General features: G+C 44.7%; 1 protein-coding gene across 2 annotated transcripts; it reads left to right on the top strand.

Moving 5' to 3' along the window:
- Positions 1–3,731: 3,731 nt before the first annotated feature.
- On the top strand, positions 3,732–22,466 carry PSEN2 (presenilin 2). 2 transcript variants are annotated; one of them, XM_041474027.1, is made up of 12 exons: positions 3,732–3,849; positions 9,066–9,261; positions 9,972–10,201; positions 11,050–11,191; positions 12,053–12,120; positions 12,908–13,128; positions 13,909–14,007; positions 15,736–15,813; positions 17,428–17,547; positions 18,060–18,178; positions 20,050–20,249; positions 22,152–22,466. In XM_041474027.1, the coding sequence occupies exons 2-11, from the start codon at positions 9,118–9,120 to the stop codon at positions 20,203–20,205; spliced, it is 1,377 nt and encodes a 458-aa protein (XP_041329961.1). In that variant the 5' UTR covers positions 3,732–3,849; positions 9,066–9,117; the 3' UTR covers positions 20,206–20,249; positions 22,152–22,466. The 2 variants fall into 2 exon arrangements, with proteins under 2 accessions (XP_041329961.1, XP_041329960.1); XM_041474026.1 differs by having other exon boundaries at positions 20,050–22,466.
- Positions 22,467–22,536: the final 70 nt, after the last annotated feature.

The following is a 22,536-nucleotide window of genomic DNA, read 5'->3' on the forward strand; positions in this document are numbered from 1 at the left end:
CCCAGGCAGGCACAGGGCAGTCCCACTGGGCTCATGCTTGGTGGCCTGCCAAGGACCTGTGCCTAAAAGCAAGATTTTGGTGGCATTCCATTGACTTGGATGCGTCACTGACTGCTTTGTGACTGCACACTACCAGATTTAATTCGTGCTCCCTTCCCACCACTTTGGCCTTGTCTGTTTTGAGAGAATCTCATATTTAGCTCAATTCTATATCCTTTATAAAGAAGCCATCTGCACAGCTCCTGTGATGCTGTAGACCTGGAAGGAATGGACCACGAAGTGATCTCAGGTCTGTGCAACGCCGTGGGGGATTTGTATTGAGTGAACATTCATGACACATCTTATGACTATCCCCTTAGCACAAAGCTGAGCTTCCAAGGGTCAGACCCTACAGATAGCCTACAGTCCAGGGGACTTTGGATCTGTACTTAGCTCTGTTTTAGACAGAAGGATACACCACACTCTGAACTGTCTGGTTAGATCGGAGGCATCTGGGATACACCAATGTGGGAACACTCTTTAAAAATCCACACACAAGTGTGATGCCAATGCATGATTCCTGCCCACAGGTGGCACTCAGTCACGAGCCCTGGCTGCTTGCTAAGCCCTCTCATGAATGAGATCTCCTTCAGTTATGAGAAAAATGTTAGCTTTGGTTTTCAGTAATGACCTTTCCTTGAGGGAGTGCAGATCTGTGGGGTGGAATAAACTGAGCAAGGCTCCTGGAAAGTATTGTCTATTCCAGAACAAAACCCCAGTGTGCTGGGCCTGACCCTATTCATATCTTCTGTGCAAGCACAAGAGGTTTTAATGTTATTTTGACAGATGGTGTCAAGTCTGTTTCCATTCAAAAGCCAAGGGAGCATCTCTGTTTGGATTTGTGTCAGTAGTCCTATTTCCGGGTATTATTTACATCTCCTGAAATAAAACAGTCACAATTCCTTGGATATATTTGAAGGACTGCAACAGTTTATGACCAAAACCTCCCTGAGATTTCCTCCCATAAACATCTCAGTACCAAAATGGAACGCATTAGGGCAATCCCAGAGAATGTCCCCGTGTACTTCAGAACCACCACCAGCCTGGCGAGAGACACCGACCTCCCAAGTCATGAAGCTGTGCTGCAGCTGGGCATGTGATTTCCCTGGCAATGAGCACAAATCTGCATTATCTAGGACAGATCCTTTAAGGAAATGACTGCACAGATCTGTTAAAAAAGAAAAAAAAAAAGAAAAAAAAAGAGAAAAGCAGAAATATTTTTGATGTCCATAACACACAGAGCAAGGCTTTGCTCAGAGAGCCTGCTAACTTGCTCCCAGGTCAGATGCTTCTCATGTGATGCAGCTGGGAAAAAACATGTGAAAAGGCATTCTGACTGAAAGCAGCATGGAAGTAACACTCATGGATGGAGAGGCCAAAACAACTATTTGTCTTCCTATTACCCACTTTAGGCTACAGAAGAGGAACACTGAGCTAAGACAGATTTTTGCCTCATGCTACAAAGGAGGCAGGCAGGATATGCATTCTGAGAAAGACAGCTGGGTTTTATATACCCATGTTCTTGTGCTTCCATGAAGGTTGAAGTACATTAATTCTTTTCATAAAATCCTTTGCTAGGTTGCACAAGACCTACACCTCTTTGCATTTGTCCACCAGGGTGAGAGCAAAAAGGGAGTGTCTAGTGAGAATGTGGAAAGAAGCAAGGAATTTGTCTCTAAATTTTAGTCCAGAGTAGGCACCTGTGTGCCCGTCATACAGCAGAGCAGCACTTTTGAGAGATACAAAAAGCTGCAAGTTTAGCTTCTAAAGCTGCTGATAAAGGGCAACTGGGCTTGTAAAACCAGTTCCCATCCCTTCAGCCCCTAGAAGAAGGAGCCTAAGAACAATTTCCCTGTCTCCTGCACAGATCTATGGCAGACTCAGCTGGACTGACAGCTGCCAGTGAGGTGAAGAGCAGCACAGTTCAGACTGTCAACACTTTGGCTTTGAAGGTGCAAAATGTTTTAAAACAGATTAATATTTTTACTATTATCCCAATTTTCTGTCGGATACTTTTGGTCCATGTAAAAGTAAAATCATTGTCAGTTGTGGAAAATCTGAGTAAAGCCAAAATTATTCCTTCCCCAAGTGTTAAACTTAACAAAGCAGCATCCTTCACATGTGTGAAGGATTCAATCCATCAGAAAAATTCCCATTTAAAAAAATCTCCAGCTGGATCAAGTGTCCAGTGAAAATTAACTCAAAAGACTCAGCACAAAGACCAAAGGTAGACACAGTCTTTGAGGGAAGCCTGTTAGAAAGAGGTAGTGAAGAGCTCGACCAGGCACAGAGTTTATCAATTTTTCCAGACTAACTTTATCTTGGCAAAGGTAAAAAACAAATAGGCAGCTCACCTGGGCTCTGAAGAATTTTCCATGTAACTTTGTTCTGTGTGCAGTGTTCAAAATAAGAATTATGGGTACAAGGAAGGTGTATCACTTGTCACTGATGTCGTACAGGGACTTTGGGGAAAAGAATGTGATGGTCAACTTAATATCTGGAATCTGCAAAAGATTCCATTTTACCCAATGATTTATAGCGGGGCAGTTCACATATTTGTACCTCGTGTCTCCTTCATTACCAGCTTACTCTTCATTCCTTCTGTATACAGAATCATCATGGGTGGCATGGAGCAAAGAGGAGTGTGAATCTCCCTGTGTCTGTGCCTGGGGTTCTTCCTGAAATGACAACAGCAGCAGAGGGAAATTGCCATGACTCCAGTTCGTGTCTCTGCCCCCACAGATGATGAGCAAGTGCTACAGAGCTGCCAGAATCTTAATTTCACTTGGCTGCTGCTTGGTGAAGCAATGGGAACAGAGGCAGGAGTGGTTTTCTTCTGACTGAAGAGCAATTTCATCTATCTACTGGATTATCTTGCTTACTATCATGTCTTTTTTATTCTTTTAATTTTAAACAAAAATGCTTACAGTCTGAAAATACAAACTCTCCACACCCACTGCAAACAGGGCAAAATTGTAATTTTCCTTATTCACCCCTCTGATCTCTATACTGAGCAGGGGTCAGACAATTCCAGCAGAACTATTCTTCGGCCTTTTCCTCTGGTTTCTGTTTATTCTTCCATACTTCTCTCTTATTTATTACTCCTTTCATTTCCATCAGGATCTGCACGTTTGTGTATAATTTTATTTGGGAAGTTGGGATAGTTGGGAAGAAGGGATAAGTTGATGTGCATTTAAGCCTTCCAATACCTGAAAGGGGTCTACAAGACAGACCGAAATTTACTTTTTACAAGGCAATTTAGTGACAAGGGGGAATGGATTCAAACTGTAAGAGAGTAGGTTTCGATTACATATTAGACATTAGGAGGAAGTTCCGTACTGTGAGGGTGGTGAGGCGCTGGCACAGGCTGCCCAGAGCAGCTGTGGATGCCTCATCCCTGGAAGCGTTCAGGGACATGTCGGACAGGGCCTTGAGCAACATGGTTTAGAGGGAGGCTCCAAGCCATGCAAGGGGTTGGCACTGAATGACCTTCCCGGCCCGTTCCAGCTCCAGCCATTCCGGGACTCCGCGTGACCCGAGGCTGGGGCACGGCCCGCACCCGCCCCACCATGGCGGCACCGCCGCCTCACAAGCCGCCACCGGGCACCGGGCTGGCTGCGACAGCCGCCGTCCTATTGGCCGATCCTCTTCCCGTTCTTCTCTCCTATTGGAGAAGAGCGGCCCGTAGGCGGGAACAGACTCTGAGCGACGGCTTCGACGACGAATGGGCGAGCGCGGCCGTCCCTCCCGGCCGGCGCTGGGGCGGGAGCCAATGGGAGCGGCGGGGGGCGCGTGCCGTGCCGGGAGCAGGTAAACAGCGGGGCCGGCCGGGGCGCGGGACCGGCACCGGGATGCGGGATTGGGATCGGGATCAGGATGAGGATGAGGATGCTGCAGGCTATGGGTGGGACAGGACGGGACCGGCCGGGCCTGGCCTGCCCTGCCGCCGGCGTTCGCGCGCTATCTCGGGGTCGCCGCGCTCCCAGAGCTGCCTGCTCTGTGTGTGTGTATATATACATATAAATGTATGTTCTCATATAGGCGCTTATTATATATATATATATATATATATAAAGTTACATGTTTCCATGTGTGTTTGGTATGTACGTGTGTTAAAATACCCGTGTGCCTGTTTCCCCTGGGCGGTGGCGGCGTATCCCGGCTTTCCTTTGGAAGCGCCTCCGGCGCCCCTTCAGAGACAGGCGGAGTTCTTTAAGCGTTCAGAAGGGCAGCTGGGGAGCGAGAACACCTGCATGGGAGCAGGACCCCTCTGGCCTCCTGCAGAGCCTCTGCCTGCCGGGCTGGGGCTCGTCTTGGGGCTTTTTTCCCGGTTTTCTTTAGTGTTTGTTGCCGGTGCGGCGGGCCGCGCCGGGGATGCGCAGGAAGAGCCCGGCCGCGCTGTGTGCCCGTGTCCCCTTGCGGGCCCGGGAAGAGCGGCCACCCTGCGGGACACAGCAGCTCCGCTGTCCTTGGGTGTCCCCGGAGTGTCACCGCTGCTGGCCCTCGGCAGTGCTGGGACCAAAGCGAGCTGCTGCTCCCGCATGAGAAGCGTGAGGCTTTGAGGTTTTGGCGGTGTGGAGCAGGGCTGTGGTGCCTTGATGCTGTGACAGGGAGTTGGCTGATGGAGTATCTGGGCTCGGTGCTGGCAGAATAATCCTCCTCACCCTCCTTCTGACCCTCTGATGGAGTATTTGGGCTCAGTGCTGGCAGAATAATCCTCCTCACCCTCCTTCTGACCCTCTGGGGGAGGGTCTGATTTCAGCTCTGCCAGCAGAATCGCCCTTTGGGGCTACGTCTTGTGCCTTTCTTGTGGGACAAGAGAAAGCAGTGCTAGTGCAGCCACAATGTAGAAAGAAAGCTACAAATCTTTACTGCTTCCCATAGCATCTTGTGTTTTGTTATTTTTGTGCTCTGGGGTTTCAAGTGAGTGGTATTTGCACTCTGAGATGGTGTGTTCCAAGTCATTTAGCAGCACGCCCATTCTGACTTTATTCATTGGCAAGAGCATGGTAATCTTTCCTCCTAATTTTGGCCCCACCACTTTTGATTTCTTAAGTTTATTTCCTTCTCTTCATATTTATCAACAGCAGTGATTGCTGCAGCCAAAACTTAGGAGAACATCAAGCTGTCAGTATCATCTCAAAGCTTTCTCTTGATCTAAATATAGCAAAGAAAATACATACTTCTTAATCTACTTGCTATCAAAGAGAACAATATGGATAAGAAGGAATTTTAACTCTCAAGTGGATAATTAAGTATTCTGCCAGGCTATAGCAGCTATTCTGTGCTGTATATTGTAGAGGTATTATTTGTGATGGATGAAATGCAAAGCAAAGGATTTAGATTGTTTGCAGCATGAAAATAAAAGCAAAGGATTTAGATTGTTTGCAGCATGAAAATAACAAGGCAAACTGAGGCTAGATCTTAATGTTAGTGAACTGGATTTTGATTTAATCAAAATCCATAAAGCTGGTTTTTCGCAGTTGAGGAAAGAGGTCTCTTGCATGAAGGACATCTGAAAAGAGAATTGGTGACTCCTGCTTCCCTTCAGGATTCAAAAGACTGCTGTAAAGTAGGGGTAATTGTATTCCCACCTCAGCTCTTCTAAGAAGCACTTACTACTGGCCTACTTTTTGTCCTCTTTCATTTTTTCCATACAGTTTTGAGAGTTGGGTCATTTTGCTCTTAAGCATTGTATGATTTTTTTGAATGGGACCTGATGGTTTGAGAGGCAGAGCGGAGAACCTTGCCTGATATAACTTAGTGCTTCAGTTTGATAATGGCCTGGCACGTTGTTTAATGTATTTGCTAGATCATGCTCTAAAGCTTTCTGTGAATATAGATACAGCTTACATTTCTCTCAGTGCTCCATGTTTTCCATTCCTGAGCTGTCCTTCTCCCTTTTTCAGCTCAGCCTAGAAAAACAGTCAGTATGGACAGACATATTTGCTGTCATGAGTATGAGTAGGAAGGAAGGCTCCCTTGCTTTCCATTGTGGTGTGTGCAGCATCCTCTTGGCAGGCAGAAATCGTTTCCACAAGCCCCTTTTCCTTAGTTTAAGTAGTGAAATGAGACCAGAAAACAGTGTGGCTCTGTAACACCCTCGTCTCAGCTGCCTGGTGCTCTGTGGCTCCCTTTTTGTTTGTCAGGCAAGTCCCTGGCTTTCTGTTCTTTCCCTCTGCTCAGCCCAAAGGGTGCTCTCGTGCTGGGCACGTGTGTGAGAGTGACCAGGCCGGTCCTTCCTCCCCCTGGAGCACACATTGCTCAAACCACAGCTCCCTCAGGCAGCCAGCACAGCCTTGCTGCCAGCTCAAAGTGCACCTCTGATCAATAAATAGTGGCATTAGACAAAATCCCTGCTGGGTTTGTGATGGGGCAGATGGGGAGAGTCAGTGTTCCTGCCCCTGTAAATCATATATTCAAGGCCCCTGCTTAGGTAAGAGCCACAAAGCCACCCTGCCAAGGGGTTTGCAGACCTGAGGTGAGGATGGGCTGCTTGTCTGGCAGCAAGCAGAGGGTTTGTCACCTTGAGGCTCAGTCCTGCTGGAAGGGGGATGCACAGTGCTCTTTGTTCGCGGTGTGGGCACTGCCTCTGGGGCTGCTCGCACAGCCACTCTCAGGGCCTGCCCTGCTGGGACCTGGCTCTGTGACAGCAAAGGGAAACTGCTGCCTCACTGTCTTTTCAAAAGCAGGACACAGCTGATGAGCACCTGGTGTTGGCACCAGAGAGTTGGAGGGTGGTGAGACAAGCCCTTTGGCAGGACAGCTTAGCTCAGTCTAAGGCAGCTGTGTCTGCCATTGGAGCTCCTCTAAAGTCTTGGATCCCTTGGGGTGTGTTTGTGTCAACCCTCACTGGAACCATGGCTGTGTAAACAAGGGACAGTGAAGCTGTGTTCAGGTCTGAATCTGCTTGCTGAGCACAAGTATCATGGCACCTTTGCATGTCCATATCCTTGTTGGGGGAGCCTAGGAGAAAATGTCCTTAAAATTGGCTGTATTTCAACATGACCCATGTAACTGTGAAGGTTAGTAATTGGCACAGTGGTTTTGCTATTGGTTTAACTCCTCCAGTGGGCATAACTAGGGTATTGAAAGTAGGCTAACTGGCTGTCCCTTCAAAGTCCTCTGCAGAATTGCTCTCTTTATGTAGCAAAAATGATTTCTTAAATAATGTGAGGAAAAAGTTCTTCAGTATTTTGATTGGGTTGTTGAAACCTAAATATTGGTCCCAAATTATCAGTGAATAAAGCTTTATTTATTTCCTCCCTGGTCTCTGGCATGAACAGAAGGTTTTGAGAGTTATTTAAATCCTGTAGGTCACAGATCCTGTGGCATGAATAACTTATCCTGTTCCTCATCCAGAAGTATGTCATGATTGAATGACTGTGGATCAGACTTCTTTAAAGACCTAAATCCTAGAACTGGAGCAGAGTCTGGTGTCCCAGCTGTAAATTGTGAGCCCTCAGGTGCTCAGTCAAAAGTGTGTTAAGCATCCAGAGAGGAGACCTTGGTCTCTGTCAGAAATAAGCACAAAAGTGTTAAGCAGCTCACTCGGTAAGAACATGGGATTACTATGAAGCTGACAGTACTGGTGTGAGGGTTAGCTCTGCTTCTGTTTCCCATAATGTACCACTTGTATCACCAAAGGAGGAATAAAATGATATGAAAAAGCAACAGGAGCCAGGGGAGGAGCAGATGTTTGAAAAATGTTTCACTTGGGTGGATTGAGTTGATCTTCTAAAATTTCTTGAAGGTGCAGATGTGTTGAGGAGGCTGTGAAAGAAAGGAGGGGTCTCCTACACCTCCCTCTTTCCTGCCTCCAAAGTGAATTTAAGTTTCTTTAGTGAGAAGCAAGAATATCTCACAGATCTTCAAAGTATATACTCTGATGTCAGGGTGTGCTGGTTGGGCTGTGAATGTATGATTCAGATTTAAGTGACTGTATCCAAATCACGTGGCTTCTTCAGCTTCCTCTTCTATTTCCTGAGACACAGGAACTTGGGTAAGGTTCTGCAGAGGAGAGTTGTTCTGGTAGGTATAACTGCTGACAATGCATTAGAGGTATGGTTTTGCTTGTGGACAAGTGGCTGCGTATCAGAAAAGTGATTAATTACTTGTTTTGTTAAGCTGACTTAATAAATGCTAAAAGGAATTTTCCTATTAGTTGCATTTATAACTTCCTGAAATCTCGATTTTAAGGCTGTTCTGCCATATTCAGGGCAGTGCACCTTCTCCCTCTGGTGTCTAGAAAGAAGAGCTGTTCCTTTCCTTCCTGTACTCTGTCACTGCTTTGCCTGCTTTTCTGCATAGGAATAGGTGAAAAGAGGCCAAGCATTTCTAGCCTCCATATTTCTTCTCCCTGGTTTTGCCCCTTCAAGTAGTTTTGCTTTTAATCACAAGACAACATAAGGAAAAACCCACAAGTGGCTCTCCTAAAAGGAGACAGGTGTTTCCCTTGCTATGCAAACCTCTTCATCAGCAAAGAGAAGCACTGCTAATAAAATTATTCTGGTTAATAAACAGTCATAAGACAGCATGTAGCTCCTGATTAGTGCCTTACGTAAAGCTGAGGCTCCAGGTTACTAAGAAACTTCTGCTCCTTGCTGATGCTCACGGGAGTGTTGTGTAAGAGCTGAGCTTTCTGACAGGCAGCCAGGGTGTGAGGTGAAAATGTGTCTGGCCCCTGCCAAATAAACACTGAGCACTGAGAAACCTCCTTTGTGGAAGGTAAGGTATACTGATGGGAGAGGGGAAATAGAGGCAGCAAGTGTGAAAACTGTGGTAAGCAAGAAAAAGTAAGTTTCTTTAGTGCTGCATTTAGCTGATATCCGTGCCTGCAGCAGTCCCAGTGACTTGAACCGAACGGATTGTCATGCCTGGGTGAGGGCAGGATAAATCTGCTCTTGGCAGGAGCTGGAGCTGCATGGTGTGCTGGAGCCTCCCTGCTGAAATCCTCTTCAGACTTTCAGTTATTTGCAGCGTGGTGTTCACTGTTTTTTTCCCCTCTGCTCTGCTTGTCCCCACAGCCTTGGGTAGTGCTTGGCTGTGCCCTCCTGAGTGCTGCCTTGGGAAGCGGCCATGATCACGTTCATGAACAATTCGGACAGCGAGGAGGAGCCCTGCAATGAGAGAACATCCCTGATGTCTGCAGAGAGCCCTCCAGTACCCTCCTACCAGGATGGCCTGCAAGCCTCAGAAGCAGGGGAAGCACAGGCACACAGGGTAGGTGTGTGTCCCTCACGGGGTGTGGTGACAGAAGTAGTCCTGCTACCCCTCAATCCCTCCTTCCAGGCTGGATTCTAGGATTGGCTTTAGTGTTGTTTCCCTGGTGTCACACTCAGCCAGCAGCAGCACTGCCTGTTGCCATTTCCTCCACTCTGACTTTTTCCCCATTTTTCTCTCCATATGTACTCCTCCCTTTTCCTTCCTTTTGGTAGAGATACAGGCTTTTAATCAGGACCTGATGCACATATCAGGACCTGTTGCAGGACATCCTTTTTAGCCTTCTTGTCTGCTCTGGTCAGATGCAGCTAATGTTAGAACAGAATCTAGTCCAGCTGCCAGCAAAGCAGCAGGATAAAGCAAGCACAGCATTGCTGAGAGAGGAGGAACACGTCAAGCTTTTGTCACCTCAGATGACATTTTTTCTTTCTAGTTCTGGGCATCTTGCCCTTCATGTTCATGTGTCTGTCTATATATGTGTATTTGAAGAGGTCCTTAGATATTCATGTAATTGGTTTAAAAACCAATTGCAACCTGTTTGCAATGGAATTTAATGGAATTTCTAATGGTATTGTTCAGTTGGTATCTTTCTTTTAGGATTCAGCTGCTATGCTGTGGTGGCCTACAGCGGCCTCATGAGATATGATGGATTCAAGCTTTGAACACAAAGAAAAGAAGCATCTTACACACTTGCAAATGTTTCTTTTCAGAAGAGGCGAGCAGGCAGCAGCCGTGGCCCAAACAATATCGCTGGTGGAGAAATGTCTGGCTCGGGTGTTCCAGTGAGAGAAAGCATCCTGGAAAATGAAGAGGAGGAACTGACACTGAAATATGGAGCAAAGCATGTAATCATGCTCTTTGTGCCTGTCACCCTTTGTATGATTGTTGTCGTCGCCACCATAAAGTCAGTGCGCTTCTATACGGAGAAAAACGGGCAGCTGTAAGTGGGCTCTGCAAACAGCCTGAGTATGTGGGACCCCCTGCTCCACACACACGCTCTGTGCGTGCAGAGTGCTTCCTTGGCAGGCTGGGAGAGCCTTTACACAGGTGAAGGTGGCTGTAGAGACATATAGAGAGCTTGCTGAAGTATGCTATGTTCACCTGTGTAAGTTTTTCCCATACCTGCATTATACTGATCCGTTAGCAGTGTCATTTGGGGTGCCCTGAGTGAGGCCTGTGAGCAGCGTACTGAAGCTGCGTCATTCTGCAGCAGAAAAGGCCCAGGCTGAGCTCCTAGACTGTTCACTCACTAGCTGGCAGCAATGAGGGAATAGCATGTTCATTTGGATGAGTGTCTCATTTCCTGGTGATATTTCTGGTTCCTAAAGACTCATGGTGTCGATACATAATTCCATCCAGCTCTTGCTGACAGTGCCTGGCTTCTGGGGCCTGTCTCCTGGGGCTGTAACTGCTTTACATATGGGATGGAGAAAGGGGGACTGTGGTGCCTTGAACTGAATCAAAGAAAACAAAATGGGAGAAGGGGTGTAGGGTGGTGAGAAGGGATAAAAAGAGTCCAAAACTCCCCTACCAAGTGCGGAAAGAAAGGGTGTCCCCCATTTCAGAACAGCACCTGGGAACCCAGCTGCTCTGTAAGAACGTGCTTTTGATAGAGACCACTAATCTCTAGTTGATAATTAACCTGAGCCCAGCCTACATCTCATGTTTGCTGTCCTTGGCAGTTCTACCTCCCTTTCTTTCCCACACACAGAGAGGTCTGGTTTTATCTGGGACAGATAGTTAGAGGAGAATATCTGTACTTTATATGGCTTTTGCTTTATCCTGCAGGATCTACACCCCTTTCAGTGAGGACACCCCATCTGTGGGCCAGCGTCTCTTGAACTCGGTGTTGAACACCATCGTGATGATCAGTGTCATCATTGTAATGACTGTGTTCCTAGTGCTGCTCTATAAATATCGCTGCTACAAGGTAAAGCATCCATGCCAGAGCCTTTTCCATCTCTGTGCTGTGAGCCTGGGATCAAATGGGCCTTGCATGGCAGTGAGAGACACAGGCACAGCACTGGCTCATCCTCATTTTGGGCACAGCAGGAATCATACTGTGCAGAACTCTTCATCAGTAGTGATGGAGCTGTGGCTCTGAATAGGCTTTGCTATTACTTTGTCACTAATGGTAGGCCCTTAAAAAACAAGATCTGCTACTGTGTGTTTGTCAGGTCTGAGTCTTCTGCATCTGATCCAAATATTTTGCCATTTGTACTTATGGACTAAGTTGTACTCTTTACTGTGAATGCCTTTTATTAAGTCATTTCAGACAAGCTTTGTGGAAACTGGTATTTTTTCTGCCTGTGGAAGCTCTGGTAGAAGAGCACAAGGTTTGGAGAGAAAGGCACATTCAGGTTCTATGGTCCTCAGGGAGTTCTTATATGTGGTACCAGTTCAGCATTTGAGCTCTGTCCATTCCTGCTTTTTAAACTTGTCCCAAAGACAGAGTTTATTTTACAGCCTTGGGCAAACCCCTCCTCCTTCCTAGCAAACAGAAAGAATGTGCTCACCTGTATGAGCTAGCAGCCAGTCTGAATACCCATGAAAATGCTTAGACCAGAGACTGAAATAAACCCAGACCAGCTAAAATGCTAAGGGACAGAACACAAAATGAAAGTGGGAGAACTGGGAGGAACTGGCTGTCCCTCCTCCTTCACTGACCATAGGGAAGGCAGGGTCTTTGGACCTGGAAGAGGAGTGCAGAAGGGGGCTATTGGGCTGTAGTTCTGTGACCTGTGCAGGGGTAACAGCCCCTACAATCACTGTCTCTTCTTGTCCTTGACAGTTCATCCATGGCTGGCTGATCCTGTCCTCCTTGATGCTGCTCTTCCTCTTTACCTACATATACCTCGGGTAAGTGGGAATGGTGCAGGTAACCTGGCAGTTCAGGGCTCCTGCACCTCTTTGCTGAGAATTCCCACTTCGAACAAGAAAAGGAATATCTCCCCTTCTCCAAATGGACATTTAAGTGTTGTTAGAAGAAAACAGCTTTCTCTTTTAAAAACTGGAAAAGAAGATCTTTAATAGTCAATGCTCAGTTTTACAAAAATCGCTGGGAAGTGAGCATGACATGAACAGGCTGAATCTTGTGGTACAGAGACCCTGGATTATATATTGAGAAGCATGTGGAAAGGCACTTGGTGTGCCAAGATACTTTCCTGATTTGTCTTTTTTCTTAGACAACATTGTTTCAAGCTCATTCCCTTAGCTCCCATCTCAGGTGAAAGGAAACTTTCAACTTGTGGATGACATTTGTTAAGAGATTTTCATTTTTAACTGTGAGCATATTGCACCTGGTGGGATGACACTGACAGGATTTCTTTGCTGCAGACAGTCATGTAGCCACAGGCCTATGCTCATTTAAGACTTGAAATCCTGCCTGCTCAAACCCTTGGAATGGCTGTTGAACTGAGGACTAAGGCAGTGGAATGCTGGTCTGTAACACAGCACATCCATCTCATGCAGGAGGAACAGAGCTCAGAGCAGCAAGCAGCCAAAGGGCAGATTCCCCTTTCATGATGAGAGTTGCTCTATTCTGCTTCCTCCTGGTGTAGTTGGGGACTTTTTTGTTTAACTACAGCCAGTGGGATGCTTTGCTTTAGCTTTCACTGCTTAGCTAAATTTTCTTGTGGTATTCCAGGGAAGTATTGAAGACATACAACGTGGCCATGGATTATCCCACTCTCTTCATAGTCATCTGGAATTTTGGAGCTGTTGGAATGATTTGCATCCACTGGAAAGGTCCCTTGCAGCTCCAGCAAGCTTATCTCATTATGATCAGTGCTCTAATGGCATTGGTGTTCATTAAATATCTACCTGAGTGGTCAGCATGGGTGATTCTAGGTGCAATCTCCATCTATGGTAAGCCTGGGTTGTGACTCTCGAGATGTGGCTCCTCAGGACTCTGTATGTCCTTCAAAAAACCAACTTTATGGTGCTAAAAGTGCCAGATGGGCAATTAGCCTGCCTTGTCTCTTGCTAATTGTTTATGTAGGTAGTGTACCTCAACCAGGTCTGTCAAAGTGGATCACCAAGTCAGGGAAGGACTGAACCTCACCTAAGTGCATGGTAGGGGTGGCTGGATTTTTATCAGTAGCAGACCCGACAGTCTTGCAGGTTTTGTTTATTGTTATCAAGAGGTCATGGATTTTGGTATGAGTTCTAAGTTTCAAGAGAACCTACAGAACAAGAGGGAGGAGAGATGTGATGGAGGAGAGAGGGTAGGAAAGAGGTACTGGTCTGAAGGCTGCATGTGAAACACAGAGCCAGTGTAGGTAGTGATGGATTGTGGAATGTGAACAAAGCACCCCCCACTCCTCCTCTAATTAAATTTAACATCTCAGTGAAATGCTGCCATCAGCTTTCAAAGAACTCATGTGGTATTCTCAAGGGGCTTTTTATAGGATTAGCACAATGAAAACTCTTTATTATTACATTAAGGCTTGGAGATGGTATTTTAAGTGAGCAACACTTTCAGGGACTTAAAACAGCTAGAGTTATGCAAAGTGGTGGAAAGTGCCATTCAGGAAATCATCTGGTTTATATGGATAGATGTAAATTTAGGGGGAGAACATCTTAAAGATAAAGAATGTAAAATATGCATGACAGTTCAAGATGAGATTGGTCCTTTTCTTTCTGCAGATCTGATGGCTGTTCTGTGCCCCAAGGGGCCACTGAGAATGCTGGTAGAAACTGCACAGGAGAGAAATGAGCCCATTTTCCCTGCATTAATATATTCCTGTGAGTAAGATTACAATGTTAATGTTTTTAGCCAGATGAAACTCTGTGTCAAAGCAAAGAGCACTGTTTTAGCTACTTTCTTGCCTTAAGAATGTTCTGGAATTTGTAGAAGGCCTTGTTTATCACTTACAATGTTGCTAACTCAAATTAGCCAAAGGGAGCCCACACTTACCTTGTGAAGCTGGATGTTCAGAAACAGACTAATCCTTTCATGAATATAGTGCAGAATATGCCTTTTTTTTTCTGCACACAAAACCCTGTGTCAGGTGGGCAGCAGTGTTTGCCAAGTTCTGTGATGAGGTGATGCTCCCTCAATACATTTATTCATTGTGTGTATGCTTCACAGACACACTTTAAACATGTGATGAGGCTCCATGCTTCCTGCAGCCTCCTCTTGCCCTCTGTCCTGTACAGATGCCAGTGCTTAGAATATATTTGCTTTATTGTTCATTGTTTGGCTCCTCACTTTGCAAAGGGCTCCATTCAAGTATTGCTCTGCAAACAGCATCAGTCATCTCTCCCCTGGCTTTCTTGGGCTCTTTAACTACCAGTGTCTGGTGCCCTTGTCCAGAGGTATCCACATGCCTAAGATTGTTGGAAGGCAGAAGAATCAACACTCATGGGACCTGAACTCGAGTGCTTCATGGACCTCAGTGACTTTTTCATTACATCACTTGGAAGATGAAGGGTTATTCCCAAAAGTTTGGTGCTAAGCTGAGGATGCCTGCAACCTGACTAATTTTTTTTTCTTCAAGTATTTAATATTACATAAATGCTTTTATGTGTTCCAAGCAGAGTCTCAGTTCACCTCAGCTGCCTTCCCTTTTACAGGAGATTCTGTTACACTGACCTGAGACAATGTAGATGAAGTCTTTCACATGCTATAGTTAACAAACAAGAGCTTCCCTAAAGGAGAATGCAGTTCAGCAAATAATAAATACTGAACAAAAAGTTCTTGTGCAGAATGTCAGTGTCTCCATTGCAAGACTACATTCTGTGGCTCCCTCTAGGTGCAAAGACATCACCTTGGCTGAGCTCATCATGGAAAAGCAGGCACTGTGTTTGCCTTGGCTTATTTTGTTTAGCTTAACTTCTATAAAATCAGGGAGAGTGATGCACACTTAAATAAAAAGCTGATTTGAGTTCCCTTCTGCTGATTTTGGAATGGTTTGTGTTCCTTTTCAATTTAAGGATCCCAAGAATAAACCCCCAAATATCAGTTGCTATTGGAACCAAAACAGAAATATGCAATATTTTGACAGGATGGAACCACAACAGGCAGAGGGAAAACTTGCATTCTGACAGCTCCTGTAATCCCTCACTTGTACCTTTAGCAGAACATGAGCAAGCTGTGTTAGTTAACCTCTGGTTACCTTTTGTGTTACCATCATTCCCTGGGAAATTATTTTCTTTGAAGACAAGAGCCAGAAATCAGGAAGGAACCAAAGGAGTTGAGGACCCTAGTTCTGGAGTTTTGCTTTCTTTAATCCACAGAGAAAATTATATTGACTCTTAGCTACTTGTGCCCTGGAACTTTCTTAAAAACTGAATGGATGCATTGCCTTGGCCTTCTCCCACTTGCTGTCTCAGTTCCTAGGGAAACCAACTGAGTGTTTTAGAAGCATTTACAGGAGCAAGGGTTTGTATTTTTAGGGACAGCTAAATACTTATTTCCTCTGAGCTGTAGTGACCAATGTTTTATGCAGCCAATTACTTTCTTTCTTGCAGCTGCTATGATGTGGACAGTTGGAATGGCAAAGCCAGACACAGCAGCAAGAGGAGCAAGTCAGCAGACATGGGATGCAGGTTTGTTTGCATGTCCCTCTCCCATACAGAGCACTGTCCTACAGAAATAATGAATATATTTGAGACTGAATGTAAACATAAGCCCCCAAATTCTGACGGATGAATTTTTTTAGTGTTGTTACCTGCAGAACTCAGTGATGTTCATAAACCTGTTAGGACTGGCAGTAAAGACGAACAGACAATGTAGGAAGCTCCAGTATTCAGGCCACTTTTATTTTAAAAAACCCCAAATAAACAACAAATCAAATGGAAGTGATGTTCAACTCACTTTTTTGGTGTACTGAAGTCAAATCTGAAAGTGAGCTAGTGGGGAGTTATATTTTTCCATACTGGGCATGGTAAATTACAACAGATGCTCCTAAATATAATACTGATGAGCTGGTGAAATTCAGTGCTGCATTCAGACCAGTGCCATGGAGCACCTCTCTGTAAGTGCTGTGTGGCTCACCCTGCTAAAGAAAATAAATATCTTTTCCCTTGGGTAAAGCCTTGTGTTAAGACAGTTACCCACCAGCATCTTTTGTGATTCAAGTTTACATTGTAGCTGGTTCTGCAGTAATTTGGGTGCCTTTGCTTTTGTCTTCTTGAGATGCAAATTAAACTGCAGTTTTAAGGTGACTGAATAAAATCTTACATGTGGTTTTGGGAGGATTTCCCATCTAGTCCTGTTGCACTTCAGAGATGACAGTACTTTGGAATGTTAAGGCAATAAATGTGTGCAAGGGTTTGATAACTGAACATGCTGCTTACTTTAGGATGAAGCAGCTGACGTACCAAGGAACGGCAGGGACATAATCCTGCTGTGAAAAGGGGCACAGAGCAGGCCCAGACTACATGCTGGGGGGTACAGAATGCTCTGTGGATGTTCTGTGTCCCAGATCACAGTCTGCTTTGCACCTTCAGGAGCAGCAACCTGTCAAACTGACATGGATGGAAGAGTTTGTAGGAGCGTCTGAAATACAGGAATTGTCAGATAAAATCATATATCACAGACTGGCTGCTCCCAAAAGTACTGCCAAGGGCTCTGTCAGATGTGATTTAAGAAAGGGGGGAAAAAAGTGAAATTTTTGGACAATGAAATGTGTCTGCTTTCTACATGTGAACAGTCAGCTCCAAGAATGTCAGTGTGACTCAGGACTTCTCTCACAAATGGCAGTCCTCTTAGTCATCCATTTTGGTTATGTGACTGGTTAGGGAATACCTGAGCACCTCCACCCCAGAGGTATAACACTGTGGGAATGCACATTAACTTGGGTGGGTTTCCCTTGTCATTGTGGCCTGTGCAGAGCAATGTTATGTCTGTGTACGTGCTCCCTCGTTAAAGCCATTGAGCTCCTGGGTGGCTGCCAGAGAAGCTGTGAACACCCACGCTTCCAACTGTTCCAAACAATAACACACATGTTTCCCTCAAAGCCAATATATGTCCCTGCTTCAACTGGTCCTGATGGTCACATCTCCAGGAGACAAAGGGCTTACCCACTGCAGGGCAGCTTCACAGGAGTGTGGATTTCATGGGCTAAAATGTGTTATAAATGTAGCTGTCTCTTGTGTTTCTTTTTTCCTTTTTTTTTTTTTTTTTGTAATCCACTCTTGGCCTGTTTTTGTGGAACCAAGCTGAGGATGGGAGAGAACACCTCAGGAGCCCTTCTCATGCAGAGTCTCAGATGTCAGAGACGAGGAGTCCTGTTCCAACCCGCCCCGTCACTTCTTTAGAGGAGCTCGAGGAGGAGGAAAGTAAGGGAAGCTTTATACTTTCTTTTCAGTGTAGTCAGAACCTGGCATTTTTACTCTTTGTTGTTAACACTGTTCCCTAGTTTGTTCTAATCACAGTTGATTTGAACAGTTGTGCTTGCTGAGCAATGACGATCTTGAGTCTGACTGTGTATTACCTCTTGCTGCTGCAGAATCTGTTCTGGGATTGTGGTTCCAGTGACATCTGTTGGCTACATGTACAATTTAAAACAGTTCCTTCTTCCCCTTGACTCCTCTCCCTCTCTGTCCTTGTGCTTCCTCAGCTGGGTCATTTGTAAAGCAGCCCAGGGAAGCACCTCAGAGAATGAGGGAGAACATAGCACTTAGTGGGAAGAGGGAATGGAAGTCTCAGCCTCCTCAGGAATGTGTGGGTCCAGGTTGGCAGCCAGGACTAGGAACCTTTACCTGCTCCCTAGGAGACAAGAATTTGTTCAGGAGGAAGCAAAACAGAAGGCTGAGAATTAACACTTGTTTTCTTTTTCCACTTCTTTCAGGGGGTGTGAAGCTGGGCCTTGGAGACTTCATATTTTACAGCGTGCTTGTTGGGAAAGCAGCTGCCACAGCTAGTGGAGACTGGAATACCACACTGGCCTGCTTTGTAGCCATTCTCATAGTAAGTGAGCAGCTTTTAAAAGCTCTGTCACACCCTGTTCAGCACAGAAGTGTTGCCAGAAGTGCCAGCAGCTGAGCACTCCTGAATCAGTCCAGGTAGCCTGCTAGGTATTTAGGAATACTCTGAATCTAGGCTTTAGGCAGCCACTGCAGCAGAATGATCCAGGCTAATCAGAGCAGAGCCAAGCGTGGATATGGTGGGGGTGAAACAGCCCCAGGGAACTGCTGGTGTGTTTGCTTCAGCCACAAGAGTCAATATTAGGAACTCCACACTGATTAGCAAGTGCAGTTGAAAAGGTTAACTCTGTTATGCTGAGGGGAGCTGACAGATAAGAGGGTGAGGACCTATCTTATTCTACTATTTAAACTGGAAAAAATGAGAAGGAAGGAGACTTAGATCCATGGAAATTATCAGTAAGGGCAGATGACTAACATACTGTAGCTGCTAAAGAGTTGGTCCTGCCAGGTCTGATGAAGACACACTGTTAAGTTTCCACCTGAGTGGAAAATAATTACTGTGCACTTGCTGTTTACCTCAGCATCCTCATGGAAATTAACCAGAAAGACAACAGCAGGATTTTTAGAATGTAAAAGAAAATCGATTACTGTGTCCTTCTTGGGCCTCTATTTTCCTACTTAGATCCCAAGGACAGTGCAAGTGACTGTCACTTGTGAAGACTGTGTATCAAAAAGCATGCAAACTAGAAATGAGCTGCCTTCACTGGAGTCTGTTCAGTGTAGCTTTCTGACCCCACAGCTCAGAGAAACCCACAGCATCACCAAACTCCTTATGCTGCAGTCCAGCACGGGGGGCTCCCTTTGCTGGGGGAAATGTTCTTGGTCATCCATCTTGTGAGGCCAAATGCTCCATTATGTGTCTTTTATGGTACTGTTAAAACTTGTTCCATCTCCTTTTGCAGTTTCATAATCTTGCTGCTACGTGGCTTTCTGGCTCCCAAAAATGTCCCCCCAGTTTCCCAGCAGTAAGCACATCTCAAAAGGGAGATGAGATTTAAAGAGCAGGTGTAGGCCAGATATGGTCCATGAGAGAGTAAGAACAGAACTACAGGCTCAGGTAGATTTTGAACAAGCTTGCAGTCTAGAAACACTGATTAAAAAAAAAAAATTAAAAAATCCTGTCTGCTGCTCTTTAGCTAGTAGATATTTTTGGAACCCAGTGTCTTTGAAGTTTTGTCATCATGGAAGAATTAAAAAGGGCTCTGATGACAGAAGGAATCTAGAGGTACTTAGCCACAGTATCTACCCAGAATAGACAACAGCTTCCTCACATGCTCCAAAAAGCAGATCTTGGTCTGCTACCCAGGTAAAACCAGAACTCACCCATTCTAATAAGCAATCCAGCCAAAAGAACAGCAGTGGATATTTGATTTGGTTTTGGGTTTGGGGTTTTTTTTGTTTTTCTTTCTTTTTTTACCCCAAGGGACCTTGTAAACTGGGAATGTGTTTTAAGTATTAGAGACCTTCAGTGGAACTCCTATCTGTGCAGTTCACCAGGATTTAAGTGCTTTTGTCTGCTGGATCAGTACTTCATTCATAATGGCACAGAACAAGGAGTAAAATAATGTGTAAAGAAGTTAACCTCTCAGGGTCAGCTGTACCTCTGCATTTGCTGTTTGTACCACTTTCTCAGCAGAGAGCTGTGCTCAAGATTGCTGAGGAGAAACCTGGCCAACTTGTGTGAAAGATAAAGCTGTGGGCACACACATACTCTGCTGCTGGTAGCTCAGGCAGTCTGCAGTGCTCTACAGTGCATTTAGATAATGATCTCTATGTTGGCTTGTTGGTAACAGATGTATTTCTGGTTGTCTTACTATTATCTCCTTGTGATTTTTATTCTCTTCTCTCTGACAGGGTTTATGCCTAACACTTTTACTACTGGCTGTTTTTAAGAAAGCACTGCCTGCTCTTCCCATCTCCATCACCTTTGGCTTGATCTTCTACTTCTCGACAGACAACCTCGTGCGACCGTTCATGGACACCCTGGCCTCCCACCAGCTGTATATTTAGAAGAAGTGGGAGTTAGAGGATTCTTTTCTAAGCTTTGCTGTGAAGTATGGTACAATGTTTGGAATAGGTCATAAAGTTTTTACACTTAGTGCCATATATTTGTAAGGAAAACACTAATTCCTTGATATGCTGTGTACTAAAAATCTAATATTTACATGTTGAACTGAGATTTTTCACAGGACTCTTGGTGAAAAGCCTGGCTCCTTGCTGATGTCAGAGTGTTACTTTTATTTTATTTGATGTGCACAGTGGCTGTTGTGAGCACAGAAACCTGTATGTGGCATGGAACACTGGAGAGGTGAGGGGTCTGATCTTCCAGGAGCTAAGGTGTTTTAGCCCTGGAACTCCAGTCATCTTTTACCATAGTCTAGAATTTCTAAGTCTTCACACATTTGAAGTGTTGTGCAAACATGAGGTGCAAGTGATTGGAAAAGCACAGCTGGGAGCATGCACAGAGCAGTGTGTGAGCCATTAGAGAAGGGAGGCTGAACTTCCTCCGTTGGCTGCTGTGCACACAGCATCTGCTGAAACTGCCCCAAAGGCCCATTTATTCTGCCCTTAGACATGGTGAGCCGTGAGGGATCGAGACAGGATGTCAGTGGTGGGATGTTGGAACATCAGGCTCCTGCCTCTGAGCACATCCACCAGTGCAGCTGATGGAGGCAGGGCTGCCCCTTCCAGCACATCAGATCCTCAGTGTGTGGAAACAGATACTGCTCTCTCCTCCCAGCATTTCATTTTTTAGGAAGTATTTTTCTGGGTCATTACTACAATCCTGAAGTGACCCTAAGGTGGAAATGACTGAACAACTCCAGTAAATCAGACCTGTAACTTACTACCTGTGTTTCTGGTCTCATTTCTGTGCATTGTTGTAACTACTCCAAAGGAGGATTTACCTTCCCTTTATTAAGAGGTCCTCTCTTACACTGACTGAGACTTGGTTTACCTAGGTTTTTGTACTGTTTAAAGATTATTTTTTTAATTACAAATTTTAAAATAGCTATTTAGTGTCAAAGGAACTCTTTTGGAAATATCCAGCCATAGTTTGTATCAAAATATTGGGGTGCAAACCTCAATCTGTTGTTACATTACTTTCAAGAATAGCTATACACCCTCAAGTGAGTTCATTAAGAAAATCACAGTGCTTGATGTCAGTAAAAAATACATAGGACAGACTGAACCTTTATGTTTTGTCCACCTTTGAAAAGAATTTTGTTTCTACTCTTTGAGTCAGTTTTTCAATAGTTGCCAAAGTTCTGTGATTTTTTCTTTTCTTTTTATTTGTGTCTGTTACTCAAACAAGCTCAGTTTTCTTTGACAGCTGATCAGTGTCAGTAAATGTAACATTATGTGAGAATTCATGAATAATGCAATGTCTTTGAGAGACATAGAATTTAATTTCTAGAAATACTTTTTAGCAAAGGCTTTGAATTACACAATTTTGTGTAGTGCTTTTTCCAGTGGACCTGTTCAAGCTCATCTGCTTTGATAATTAACAAGGACATTACAGGTGATTCAGACTAATTTTTAAAAAGTGCATAAGTGTTTTTACAAGGGGTGTGTGTGTAGGTGTGTGTGTGTCAGTCTGGACAAGTCAGTAACTCTTGCTCTTTGTTAGTTTTCTGTCCTCATTTCTCACATTTGCAATGTTTGGATTTAACAACTGCAGAGTTAACTATTACTAAAAGGTATTTCCTTTGGAAATGTAAATCAGTAGAGCTTTGTTTGCTGATTTTTAAGGTTTATGTGAGAATTGCTTTTTCTATTTGTTTGTTTGTGTTTGTTCTTTTTAACGAAAAGAGTTATGGGGCCAAATTGGACTAGAATCACTGGGAAATGTGATTTTACTTTTTGCATTGCATGGTGTAAAAAGGATATGAATTATTTGTATATACTGAAAGAAAAATCCTGCTTGGCTTATCAGGGTTGTATTTCTATGAAAGCAGAGTTGATACTTGAAGGAAACTGGGAAGGGACCCTTCACATACTGAAGGATCACCACTGGTTTTCTGCAGACACCTTGCCAAAGACTGGCCTTCCACTGACCAATTCTGCAGAACTTGCAAGAATTTTGATTTAAAAGGTAACTGAGCAAGAAATTCTGGCAGTGCAACAGAATGTATTGTCCTGGTGAGTGAAAGGAGTATATAATGGATATACTGGAGTGGTTATAATTGTATAAAAGTTCATATGTATTTACTACAAATATATATTTGTGTTTGTGTGTCCATGTACACACAGACATGCAAATTTTAAAATTATGTGGAGTGATTTCTCATCTCTTTAGATGTTTTCACCTGTGCATGAAGTTTTGTGTGTGATGTCAACATT

The sequence above is a fragment of the Pyrgilauda ruficollis genome, unplaced genomic scaffold, assembly GCF_017590135.1.
Source record: "Pyrgilauda ruficollis isolate IOZ18807 unplaced genomic scaffold, ASM1759013v1 scaffold31, whole genome shotgun sequence".
Lineage (NCBI taxonomy): Eukaryota > Metazoa > Chordata > Aves > Passeriformes > Passeridae > Pyrgilauda > Pyrgilauda ruficollis.

What these genes read in the sequence shown, in the direction of transcription:
- PSEN2 (XM_041474026.1), top strand. Translation starts at nt 9,118, where the DNA reads ATGATCACGTTCATGAACAATTCGGACAGCGAGGAGGAGCCCTGCAAT. An exon ending in CCCTGCATTAATATATTCCT is followed by an intron (nt 14,008 to 15,735) that starts GTGAGTAAGATT and finishes TCTTTCTTGCAG; the next exon opens with CTGCTATGATGTGGACAGTT. An exon ending in TCAGCAGACATGGGATGCAG is followed by an intron (nt 15,814 to 17,427) that starts GTTTGTTTGCAT and finishes TGTGGAACCAAG; the next exon opens with CTGAGGATGGGAGAGAACAC.